Source organism: Seriola lalandi, unplaced genomic scaffold (genome assembly GCF_002814215.2).
Source record: "Seriola lalandi dorsalis isolate HSWRI2012SDOR001 ecotype SW California unplaced genomic scaffold, Sedor1 jcf7180002054311, whole genome shotgun sequence".
Lineage (NCBI taxonomy): Eukaryota > Metazoa > Chordata > Actinopteri > Carangiformes > Carangidae > Seriola > Seriola lalandi.
Window position 1 is genome coordinate 418,151 of NW_019524864.1, and position 12,751 is coordinate 430,901.

Here is a 12,751-nt window from a genome sequence, read left to right on the forward strand (position 1 = left end):
TCTTCACTCTGTGGAAAAAACACTGGCGTCTTAATGGCTTCTACTGAAGTCTTTAACTTCAAGTGCAAGCCTATAAAGTTAACTCCAAGAGGCATTATGTAAGGTTCCTACATGCAGAGCCGCAGGAACAGGAAGCTTTCAGTTCAGGATGATAAAGAAACCTTGAGCCCAGGGCCATGACATGGACACTGCCACCTGTGTGTTGTGTGTGTGTGTTGTGTGTGTGTGTTTCCGCTTGTTACACACATTTACCAAGGCTGAAAACAAAGCCGTGTCTGTTTACGTCATGGTCACAGGGGGAGTCCAATCCAAATTCACACACTCCAGGGTACACTTTAACCATCACAATGAACCTCCACTCCTCAGCACTGCTACTTGTATGAGAAAAATCTGCCACCATCAGCAGAAAACAGTTAATATATGGCTGTGATCAGTATGCATGCAAATGTGTATAGCACAATCAGTACAAGTGGTGTTGTTTTTTGTCTATGTGGGGACTGCAGACGGGGGTATTATTTGGCTTGGAGCGTGCCCAGTGTTTTGTGCAGCGATGGAAGAAAAAGGAACATTATTATGACAATGATAATCCTCCCTGATTAATATTCAAAATGACACGCAGAATATCTCCTTCAAGATGGCGGCAGTGTCCTATTGCTCTGCTTGAATCTGTAAACGCTCCATCAGTCTGTCACTAAATATGAAAATCATCATTAGTTAGGGTAAATATCTATCTATCCAGTGGTGTGCACTGTGGGAGGGGGGGTTACTGCCTCTGCTACTTATGCTCTGAGTGTCGGAGTTTAAGTACCCCTACTCCTACATAAGTTGGTCATAGTGTCCTTTTGCTTGGTATGAGTACATCTCTAGTTAGTCCAAGTACCTCCTGAAGTGCTGATCTGGTTGGTCCAAAGGCAATGAGCTCAAGAGTCCTTCTGATCTGCACAATTGCCCCTCTATTCATTGGTCCAAGTAGCTCCTAAGTGCCCATCTATTTACCTTCTTGCTGAGAGTTAAATGAGAAGATAATTGCCACTCTCGAATCGGTACAGTAAATATGAAGCTGGTCAAGTTGACAGATTTTTGCCACCTGGCTGGTAAGCTAGTAGGTGAGTCCTCAGATTTGTCGCCATTGTAAAACAAAGCAACTTTTTTTTACAAATTTGGCAGACAACCTTATCATTGTTGGTAATTGTGTCATCTAATCTATGGTGTAGAACTCAAAAGCGTGGGTTTCCTGATTATCTGATATGCAGGACTCGATTTAATTTACTCAGAGGTCAATAGGGCATGTAAGGTCAAGCTGGTTGAATTTTAAGAGTGCCCTTTGCTGGACAACAAAGCAAATTAGGTTACTTAAAAATGTCTGTTGCAGTTACCAATAAAACTTTTTGAATTTGAACATGTCAATAGTGTTTGAATTTTTTTTTTTTTTTTTTTTCTCAGACAGCCCTAAGTTACAGCCATCAGCCAGTCAGATTAACATCAATATTAACACCTGATATAACTTGTATTTTATGGCTGCTTATGTGCCAGATTTCTTCTTGGCCACCCATGAAACCAAATTTGATTTTGTACTGAATGAAAACATAAGATATAACATGTTAATTTGTGACCTTAAGGTGTCGGCAGCCTGATGATTTCGTTAACCTTTGGACACAACCAGTCTAGCTGATTTGTGTGTCTCCAGTCTTTATGCTAAGCCAAGATAACCAGCAGCCGGCTGTAGCCTCATATTTACTGTGCAGACGTGACATGTAACTGTAACAGGAAAGCGAATCAGCATATCTCTCACAATATCAAACTACTTATTTTGAAGTGGTTCTTTGAATCTCCTCCAGCGGAAACTCATTGGTAAGGTCAAGTACTAGTCTGTGATTTAAAGGCTGAAAAGTTGTCCCTTCATGCAGTGGCATGCACAGACTCATCTGACATTGAAATGACAGCTGTTGCTACTCAGTCTGACACACCTACATTTTCACAAACTGCTTGAGCAAAATACGAAGTAGTTAGGCTTAAATTATTGATAAGTGGAAGAATGCAACTCCTGGAATTGACGAATCCCTCTTTTGGGACTACAAAAACAGTCCATTGGCAGCTATACAGTACAATGGTGTTATGGAGTGATGTTTCTTTACCTCCATAAACAATCTTTGGTTGAGTCCATAATGATACCTTAATGTTTTGTACACTGATCTTTTCTATTAAGAAAGAGAGAGGATAAGTCATGATTTCCTTACTGTTGGAGTTAAGTGAATTTCGATAATCCGGCTGATGGAACAGAACCGATCACGTGTGCAACCAAATCATTTTTCACATCAACACACTTTCATTTTCACTGTCATATAAAGGGAAATGCTCGCAGTGTAGAGCATGGCTGTCACTATGGAGAGCAGCACTGCAACACTAACAGGCTGATGTGGACAAAACAGAGTACAGTGAAGAAAGGACTGGATTTTGATCATCTTTACTTTAGCCAGTAGGACAGACACAGCACATCTCTTACATCAAATCTCCATTACTTACATGCTGCGACTTTATCTAAATAAGACATGATTGTAACTCTATATGTTGCTGGCTTGCTCCTTTATGATGGGACAAATATTAAACAGAGTCCTAATGCCTAACTTTGTCGCTCTAAAAGCTACTGCAGTTACAACGCTTTGAATACTTTAAATAGAAGCATCAGCACTGACTTGCCAATCCAAACCACTTGACATTTACCTCCTGCTCAACACTTCTCACAAAACAATCTCCTCATCTGGAGATGATTCATGACATCCAGGTACAATGTCCTGTACAGTGTCCTCTAACTGTTGGCGCTCATTTATTATCGCCCTTACAGAAAACCTCGCCTTTCATCCTTAAACAAGCAAAAAGATCAACTAGTGTTTCATCACGGTCTGGTATATGGAGGTCCTGTAGGCTTTGACGCCTCTTGTAGGATTTTATAATGTTTGCATGGCGAGCTTAAGCTAAATTAAGCTGGCAATGAGTCACCACTGGTGTTTACTGAGATATTTACCTCACAGGACTCACCCTTTTTTGATCTTCAAATACCAAAGGTCTGCTGAGCATTTTAAGACATAGTGGTTAACAGTAGTACTAGCAACATGAAATTGATTGGTGATTTTTGTTCGAGCACGGGACAGATCAACAACACGAGTAATGTAAGACAATAGAAGAGGATGAGTGTTATCTGAAATACTGAAGCTTTCTGAGGCCGTAGTGAGCAATATGGATGAACAGTTTGACTGTTTTGTAAGGCCTTTCACAATTCTCATTGTTTCCTCATTTTATTTGCTAACTGATGCAACATCTAACAGTTCCTCAGAACAATAGGAGGCAAACTGACAGGCAGACAGTCAGACAGAGGAGGGGAAAGGGGACAAGAAGGTCACCAGGCAAGACTCATGAAGTTGACGTTTCTCAGTCGGCAATCACTGATACGTGACGATCATAAATCAGACATTTAATTCTATGACCTCTCTCCCTGACTGGCGCCCAGAATGCTTTCAGTTAGAGAGCAGTTGTTTAATGAAATGCAGCCATAACAACAGTATTTCATGTTTAGTGTGTGTCTATCCTCTTAAAAAAGAACCCTGTACATTATTCAGGTCATATATATTGGCACTCTAATAATGAGGGATGTCAGCAAGCTGAATAGTCAGGCATTGTTCTGTTTCTTGTTTTATTTTATTTACTAACAGAGGTTTTGTTGATGTCTTTTAAGTGAGTAGACTTAATATATTATAAAGCTGTCTGTTGGAAATGTAGCATTAACAGTAAACTTTGGTTGCTTTGTATTTAATAAAAAAACAAAACAAACAAACAATAAAACGGTGGTAGGTTTTTATAAGCTGAATGATAATAGACCTCGACTGCTTTATTAGAGACCAGTTAGTGGAGACTAATGTTTCTTGGCACTACTCTTTCTCCCATGGAAGGCAAACCTGAACATAGCTATTTCAAAAAGCACATCAAAGGTTTTCTTCTGTGGTGGCTTAAAAGGTTCAGTGTGAGTTAGGAAGTATTCATTCACTTTTACTACACATGCTGCTCCTCATGTGGGTGAGGAATGACAACGATGCCTGAGCGAAGAGAGGGCTCGACAGGGTCGTTCGTAGAGCCTCTTGACTGTGGTTGCACATCAGTTTCCTCCCTTTTATGGCAAGGAGACGTGTTGACTTGTTTTGTTTGTTTTTTTATTCTTCCTCTCTGGTGAGAGACTCTGTGGTGTCAGACCCCCGCCTCACAGTCTGTATCCTGATGCTGTGTGGCTCTTTAACCCTGATGAAGCATGAACCCTTTAGGACTGCCAGTAAGCACTCAATACAATAATGTAGAGTCCTTTGGGGAAATTCACTCAGTGGTTTATTTTAGTTAAGTTTTTCCATTGTGGTCCTCATTATATAAACAGCGAGAATAACACATGGATTCAGTTTGCATGAAACAATGGCAATACACACATTTACAGTAACAACAAGTTGTAGCAACCCAAAGTACAAAATTAGAAAAAAAAATCCAAATAAAAATTTGACTTTCATACTAAAACAAACTGGATTGATGGTGCACTTCACATCCATAGGCAAAATGTCCCACACTGCTGAGTGTCTAAAACAGCTCATTGTGTGGAATCTAACAGATTAAAATCAGATACACTATATACTATAACCCAACTGTGTCTCTCACTTAGATGTGAGACTTAATTTGAGATTTAGTTTGATGCCATTTTGTTAATTAATTTTTTGATTCCATCTTCTCAGTTTTTAATAGTTGTCTTCTTGTGTCTTTTTGTTTTTTATCTTTAATTGGGCTTCATTAAAGCAGAATCTCATCAACAATGTTAACAAAGCAATAAAATATTGAAGTTAACTCCGTAATTATAGGAATATAACCAACCTCCCTATTCTTGATAAGTGCTGTCTCCAAATAGCTCTAATTGGATTTTTTTGCAATCATCTTTTCATGAGAACTGTAGTACTAAATCAGAAAAATAAGAGTGGTGTCCCACAGGGTCGGTTTTACAGCCCTCTACAATTTGACTTATATAGTTCCTTAAGTTTTATATTTTATAACATCCAATACTATAGTTATATTGACATGTCATAGCTTTACATTGCATTGTCATCAAGGGATTGTAGCCCCACTAACAGGAAGTGGCATCATTAATTAAGTTTTTTATCATGTAAGGCAAATTACAAAAAAAACAAAAATAACAAACTCAAAAAAATATTTAACTCATTGTCACCAGACAAGACTACTGTAATTTTTGTAGTCTGCTCCCCCAAAAAACATAACCAGTTGAAGCTAAATGAACATGCTGCTGCTAGAAAGTTTGCTCAAACATAAATATTCATAAATGTTTAGCCATGCAAAGGATAGCAGTGTCTATCTGCTGATCAGTTGGTCCATCACTTAGATCTAGACTGAAATATGATGACACCTATTTGATGGATTTCTATGAAATTTGATAGAGATATCTTCTCTGCCAGAGTATGAATCCTAATGACTCGCAGGTCCACATTTTCACCAGTTCAGTTAAATATGTGAGCATCTACTAGATGGATTGGCACAAAATTTTTAGCTTTGATTTAATTTTTTGAGCTTTGATGATCCCTTGACTTTTCCTCTTGTTCTACCACGAGTGTAACGTCACAACAACTATTGGATGGATTTCCAAATTAATTAGTGCCATTTATATCTCCCTCTGGTGGGAAACGATGCCCATCTGTTTCAGGAAATTACGTTACACTTTCAAAAATAAAATATTTTTGACAGTTTAAAGTTAAATGTCCTCGGTAGTAAATGATGGGATTGTGGCTTGGAGATATAAACAGGGCAGGGAAGCTGAAAAGCATTTAGAGATGGACTAATGCATTGTTGGTTTTGTTCTTTTCATTAAATCTGTTGACAACAACAAAAATAGAAAATATCATCAGGCTTATCCTGACGTAGCATAAAAAAGGGGAAGCCTTGCAATCACCAGCTATGATTTCATTGTATTGTCTTTTTACTGTTCCCTTCCCATCTATGTTTAATTTCTAAACATTTTGATCAAACCATGCACTTGCTTCATCAGAGCATCCACTGGATTTACTGAGAAAGAAGCTTGAAAAGCATATTGATGGAACAAGGGAGGAATAGGATAACACTTGTAATGCATTCTGGGGGTTATGATGTCACATTAACATTCCAGTAAGAGCTGCGTGATTGAATTATGGTGAGTCTTAAAGCGTCTGTTGAGAATGTAGCAAGATGCCGTGCTGTGAAAGAGAGACAGCAAGAGCAAAAGAACAAATCTAACAAGGAGTCATTATCAAGCCAGCGAGGGCTCACAGATGTGGAGCAGACATCTAGACAGATATACAGACAAACAGAGGCAGAAAGACACAGGATCTCCGGTTCATTGTCAGGATATTAATGGTGCTCTCCATGTTCTACACTGTGCTTGTCTCTTTTTATCAGCCACAGCCACACTGAGGTAGGAGAAGAGAGTGTGCTCACATGGTTGGGCTGACATCTTAGAAACCCCATTTGGAACATACAGAATTTAAAAGATTCAAACTCTTGTATCTTCTTTTTTCCTTTCTTTCTTTACGTTTTGAAGATAACGGGAGTCTTTAGATTTTTAACATGCTAGCACATCTACCACTTTGGTCCAGACTGAAATATCTCAGTAACTCTTGGGTGGATTGCCATGAAAGTTGGTAGACATCCATGATCCCCAGAGGATGATCCTGCTGATTTTGGTGATCCCGTACTTTTTTCTTTTAATGGCACCAAAAGGTTGACAGAATTAGTGTGTTAATATGGAGAAAGTGTGTGGACTGATTCAGCTTTGTAAATGAGTATATTTGTTATATTTCTCAGTGCTTAAAAAACATCTTGTATATCTACATGATATTTATACATTTGTGGTTTTGAATTCTCACTCCATATAAGAAACAGTGAAAGGAATATGAGCGGGATAAAGTGACAGACCGAACAAGTGAGAGGACTGTGTTTGACGTTCAGTGTGTAATCAGAAATTAGTTTCCAAGTCACACATGAAAGCATTTCATCAGAGGAGTCACAGCTCGGGCCACCCTGCCCCTAAAGGCCTCATGGTCCATAATATATTAGATAGAAAATGGGAAGCATTGTGAATGACAAAATAGAATTAGTTAAGGGTCAATTAAAATAAGGGAGTCGGTGAGGGTTAATACATAATTCATATGACCTCTTCACTCATGCTGACCTTTTTTTGGGCTACAGCCCCTCCCTCTGAGGAGTGTTACCATGGCGCCAGGTCCCTGAGGAAGTGGAAATCGTCAACAAAGAGGCTTTTTGTTTCTTGGGTTTTTTCGGCGAGATAAAAAACATGATTGTTTGGCAAAAAATAGCTCAGATTGACTCCTCCTCGTTATTGACTGGTGGCAATCACATGGACGAAGGCTTTATATAAGCACGCAGTTATGTTTCGAAGTAGGAGATCAAATTGTTTCAAGTTCCTCACGAATCATGCAGAGAAACTTTGTTTCCTGTCTTACAGTGTGTGCTTTTGGCGCTTGTGAAGTCTCATCAGTCTCTGTAGAAATGTAGTGGAAAGCAGTTTCTAATACAGAAATGATTGTTTGGATTTATGTGGATGTGGAACTTGATTTCAATTCCAGGTGATTCATTTTTTGTTGCTTAAAAAAAAGAAGTCACCCTGCTTGCTCATACAATACTAATCATTAATTAGAATCATTGAAGGTCGTGTGAGTTTCTGAACTTTAACTTTGAGCAAGTAAAACTAAATGACCTTTTATTGTTCTCTATAATCTGAATCACAGTTTCATTACGCCGACATGTAGGCGTCCATGTATCATTCACCGTCACAGCAGCTCTCACACTTTGGTAGTCAATTTAAAGATAGACTGAACTAACCAAATTTTGACTGACTAGTATAATATTAAAGAAATTGACATTCTATTATCAGTTGAATGTTCCCCTTTTAATTAAGAGTTTCTAATGTACATATAGATTGAGGGACATTGCCCCCTGTTGGCTTAAACTATTACTTACAGTTCAAGGTCAAGAAATTTGTTGTTTGCTGATAACAGGGGCAATTTTATGGTTGTTCGAGCAGAGGATGATATATACGATCTTCACTGGTGACTTATTTCCAGTTTGTTTTCCTTGTAACACAATAGAAATGTGTTGAAGACAGGAGAAACTGTGCCTCCATGTTACTGAGCATGTTCTGAATTAGTTTGAGGTTTTTCAGTATTTTGCATAATTGTCTTTTTTTTTTTTTTTTCTTTTCGACTCGCCTTTAGTTGTGCATTCAGTTTTCCATTTCCTCTTTCCTTATATAATTCCACGTTTTCATATTCTTGCTCTTCTGTGAGGTTCTTCTCCAGCATGAGTGAAAAGACACAATGAGAGTTAAAGAAGAGTAGGTTTGGAACTATTTTGAGTCTGAGACTTGGTGACCTTAATGGCAGTATATTGACTAAAAATGCAGTGTAGAGTTGAATTGATTAGACAATCAATCTGTCAATGTATAGCAAGTAATCAGCAACTAGTTTGATAATTGAGTTTTGTAATTCAAATTATCAATTGATTAATCAAGAAAATAATGTGCAAGGAAAATAGTCAGGTGCAGCTCTAATGTAAAGTAATGATAAGTAGAATCAGACTTTATTTTTTAAAATCATGATTCTGATGAATCGGATCCAGCTGATGGTCTCATCTGAACTAGATCTGGATCCTCGGCTTGTGAGATAGGCTTGTGTTGAAATCCCACCTTTTATTTATTTTAATTTGAGTTGAAACTTTTGGTCTATTCATTGATTAATCCATCAATAACTGTTTGGCATTTAGATTCTTAAATGATATTTGGTGGTGTCTTAGTTCTCAATGGTAGTATAGAGAATATCTTTACATTTTGGACTGTCGGTCAGTTATTTGGTGAGGATGTCATTAAGTGTCATTGTTGCCACTGGTGAAGACTGTAGTTGCAGTAGCTTGTAGTTGAGATGAAACAAACTGTATCCAGGTTGTTGCAGAGTCGCAAACTCGAGCAGAGACATCTGAAAAAAGTTTCACTGACCCATGAAGCATTTTCAGATGAATTTAATATTGCAACTTGCATTTCAAAGACATTGAGAATCCAAAAAGGGATAGAACCACCCACAGAGAGAGAGCAAAGGCAAAGAGCTGCAGTCTAAACAGACCCTCCTTAATAGTCTTACGAGACCGAATAGAAGCCATGGGAAAATAGACTTGGGTTGTTTTGTTAAGTCTCGGTTTCTTCTTGTGCTACGCCTCACAATCCCCCACAGACAGATAGCACAGAAAAATATGACCAATCACTTTGACAGTTCCTTGCTGCTCAGCGACTTTCACAATGTTAGCACTTCGTCATGTAGTATTTACATACAGCATCAACAAAATTACACACTTCATTGAGGATTAAAGCAGAGCTGGGTCAGATTAATCCAAGTGTTTGGTTTAATTTCAGAGTACCAGATGGATGGGAGTTACTGCCTTAGAAGAAATGCACAGAAAAGTCATTTCACATTAAGATTTCACACTTTCCTGAACCCATTTAATCTAAAACGTAAAGGAAGTGAAAACATTGTTAGTTTGGGTTTTTTGGTTGCTCTGGCATTAAGCAGGCACTGAAGCACCACATTTGTCTACTGTGGTTTTTGCAAATACAAGACTCATCTGATGTTACTGTTTAATGCGTTCCTGTGGGTGTTAACTATACATCTCACACAGGTTGTCATGAAATTGTACTGACTCTACTGTATTTAGCGACCACACTTACATTTTCCTAGGATCACCTGTCAATGCTCGGCCTTCAATTTAGGGTTGTTCTACTTTTCCATGTCTTTAAAAAAAAAAAAAAGGTACATTGGCACTGATTTGTGAAAAATCTCTAATCTATAATACAAATAAAGCAATAAATATTGCAGGTTCTTGGCAAAAGGCTTAGTTATATGTGCTTTTTTATGTGCAGTCATTTTTAGCAAAATATTTTTTGTTGTCTACAGATAAAAGGCAGATCGTAGTAACATTACATCCATGTTAAATGCAGTTGCATACCACATTTTGAGGTACAAAACCGGTTTAATGGTCTTCTATGACCCTGTGATACATCTAACTGTGAAACTTCTGCCTGAATCTATATTGGAAATCCACCCCAATATTGTCACCTCAGCCTGTGTTGCATAACCTTGTTCTCTGCATTATGGCCAAGGTGATTCATTCGTTTTTTTTCTGGCAATATTTCCATTAGAAAAGTATCACATTCGTGATGGGCATGAAGCTTGAGGACAATGAAAAATAGTTTCAATAACGCCTCTAATCTCAAATAGAAGTCATCAATAAATGAAAGAATGTATGTATTTGAAAACATCAACAACCAAAAAAAAAAAACAAACCCAACTCTTCACATTCCTGTTGTGTTCTCCAAATGCAAGACTAGAATGTCATTGCCAATACATAAATACATTTACAATAACAACTTTTTAAAAATATTACGTGGTCAATTCAAAATAACACTTAGATAAACATTTAAAGTACAATATTATACAACAAAACTGAAATAAGAGACCATGTCTGAAACACTTCATGACAAAATAATTATCATACATGATGTGAAATATACATTATTAATCTAACTTTTTTCATTTACAATTTTCATTCACTGACATACACTATATTACAGCGAGGATGGAGTTTTGAAGTTAATGGTAGGACAAGTGCATAGCAAAATAGAAGATCATTTGACCAAGTTAAAGAAACACTTAAAACGGACAAACCAGCTTTAGAAAACAACATTAAAAACCATGTTTAAGGCAAATCTCGTCATTTAAAATTGGCATAGTCTGAGAAAATGTCGACAAAGTCTTGTACCACCCTGTAGCAGAAGTCATATTGTTCCTGTGGGGAGAAAAAACAGAAGATGACTTAGATGTCAGCCTGTTAACTTGGTTTCAGTCAGGATTGGAGATGTCCTGATTCCTTTTCTTCTGTAACGATCTGATACCAATGCGTTAAAAAAAAAAAGTTAACAGCTGTAAACTATTAAACCTGTATGGATGTGATGTGATATCTCAGTGACTCAAGTCACACTGATTGGCTGAGTAGCATCACGTGACCAAAGCCATTAAGGCTAAAACAGCTATACCGGTTAAAAAAACTGGAAGAGATAATTTATATTTTTAACTTTTTAAAGCACTTTAGGATCCACTTGAGCTGATACTTACCACAGTTTGGACCATATGAGGCCTCTGCATGCGTAAACTCTTCACAGTTTGGAACACGTCCAGCAGGCCCTCTGCCTTGACTCGCTCCAGGATATTGCTCAGTGCAATGAATGTACCGGTTCGCCCTGCACCAGCACTGCAGCGCACACACACAAATTAAGTTACTTCAAGCATGGACATTGCTTACAAATACCAAATCCAACAGTTTTTAAAGTCATCATAAGCAAAACAGAAATGTCTGGATGCGTGCCTAATAGGGTTGTGCTGATGGACGATGATATCGGTGATCAACGCGCATTAGAACGATTGCTGATTGCTCATGCCTTTGCAAATGTCACGGCGATATTTGACTTGTTTTGCCATTAATGTAGTAACTTATTTTTTTAGTATTAAATTAATACTGAATTTAATATGCCTGCCACAGTTTAACTTATATAATCACATAAAAACTGACGCTTGCAACAAGCGAGCACACTGATCAGCTGATTGTAATGAAGCTGCTTGTTGTGTGTAGGATATGGAGGCAGATCAACAATCCTTGCGTAAAAAATGTGTAATCTGTAAATATAAAACACCTTCTGCAAATACAAACAAAATCTATAAATAAATGAAAAGCATTTGTGAATATCTTTCTAACATTTTCAACTTTTAAACAGACAATCAATTTTCTATTTGTGAAGCAAAAAAGCATTTGTGGATTTCAGTTCTACACTTGTAGATGTCAATTTTACACACAGAGAGTTTTGAAACAAACTTGCTGCCAGTCTGAATCAAAATTGACTTGTATCACTCGGCCACTTTCGGAAAACAAGTGATCACCTGCTTAAAATTGCGTTTGTCATAGTATAGTAGGGCATAAAAAGGTCATAGTACACTATGCGGTTAGAGTCGCCAATTAACCTAATGTGCATGTCTTTGGATTGCAGGAGGAAGCCAGAGTAACCAGAGAGGACCCATGCAGGACATAAAAACTCCACAAAGCAAGGCCCCAGGCTTGGGGTTCTGACAACTGCACCACCTTGCTGCCCCATAAAAAAGTCATAGTATAGTAAGGCATAAAATGTGATTGTATAGTAGAGCAAAAAAGTCAATAGTATGCTAAAGCATTAGAGTTGCTAATTAACCTAATGTGCATGTATTTAAATTGCAGGAGGAAGCCGGAGTACATGGAGAGAACCCATGCAGGCACAAGGAGAACATGCAAACTCCACACAGAATGGTGCCAGGAGAACCCAGAACCTTCTCACTGTGAGGCACCAGTTCTGACCACTCATTATAGTAAGTCATAATGTCATACTATATTAAGTCATGAAGTTATAGTAAGGCATAAAGAAATCATTGTATAATAATTCATAAAGTCATAGTATAGTAAGGCTAAAAAAAAAAAAAAGTCAATAGTATGGTAAGGCATATGGTAAGGTGCATGTCTTTGGATTGCAGGAGTAACTGGAGAGAACCCATGCAGGATCCACACGGAATGGCCCCAGGTATATTATATATATTTATTT

General features: G+C 37.8%; 1 protein-coding gene and 1 long non-coding RNA gene across 5 annotated transcripts in view; one reads left to right on the plus strand and one right to left on the minus strand.

Annotated features, from left to right (window-relative positions):
• The window catches only part of LOC111655212 (uncharacterized), a 34,213-nt gene that overhangs the window by 15,900 nt on the left and 5,562 nt on the right, over positions 1-12,751 (plus strand). For both annotated transcript variants that reach the window (XR_015437261.1, XR_002760789.2), the window contains exons 3-5: positions 12,170-12,291; positions 12,394-12,521; positions 12,684-12,730. This is a non-coding gene — a long non-coding RNA (uncharacterized LOC111655212). The remainder of the gene's footprint in view (positions 1-12,169; positions 12,292-12,393; positions 12,522-12,683; positions 12,731-12,751) is intronic.
• The window catches only part of ptprea (protein tyrosine phosphatase receptor type Ea), a 54,422-nt gene continuing 50,754 nt past the window's right edge, over positions 9,084-12,751 (minus strand). For all 3 annotated transcript variants that reach the window (XM_087174077.1, XM_023406527.2, XM_023406529.2), the window contains 2 exons: positions 11,244-11,379; positions 9,084-10,917 (listed from right to left, as the gene is read on the minus strand). In XM_087174077.1, coding sequence (XP_087030203.1) covers positions 10,843-10,917; positions 11,244-11,379 — 211 coding nt within the window. In that variant the 3' untranslated portion in view covers positions 9,084-10,842. The remainder of the gene's footprint in view (positions 10,918-11,243; positions 11,380-12,751) is intronic.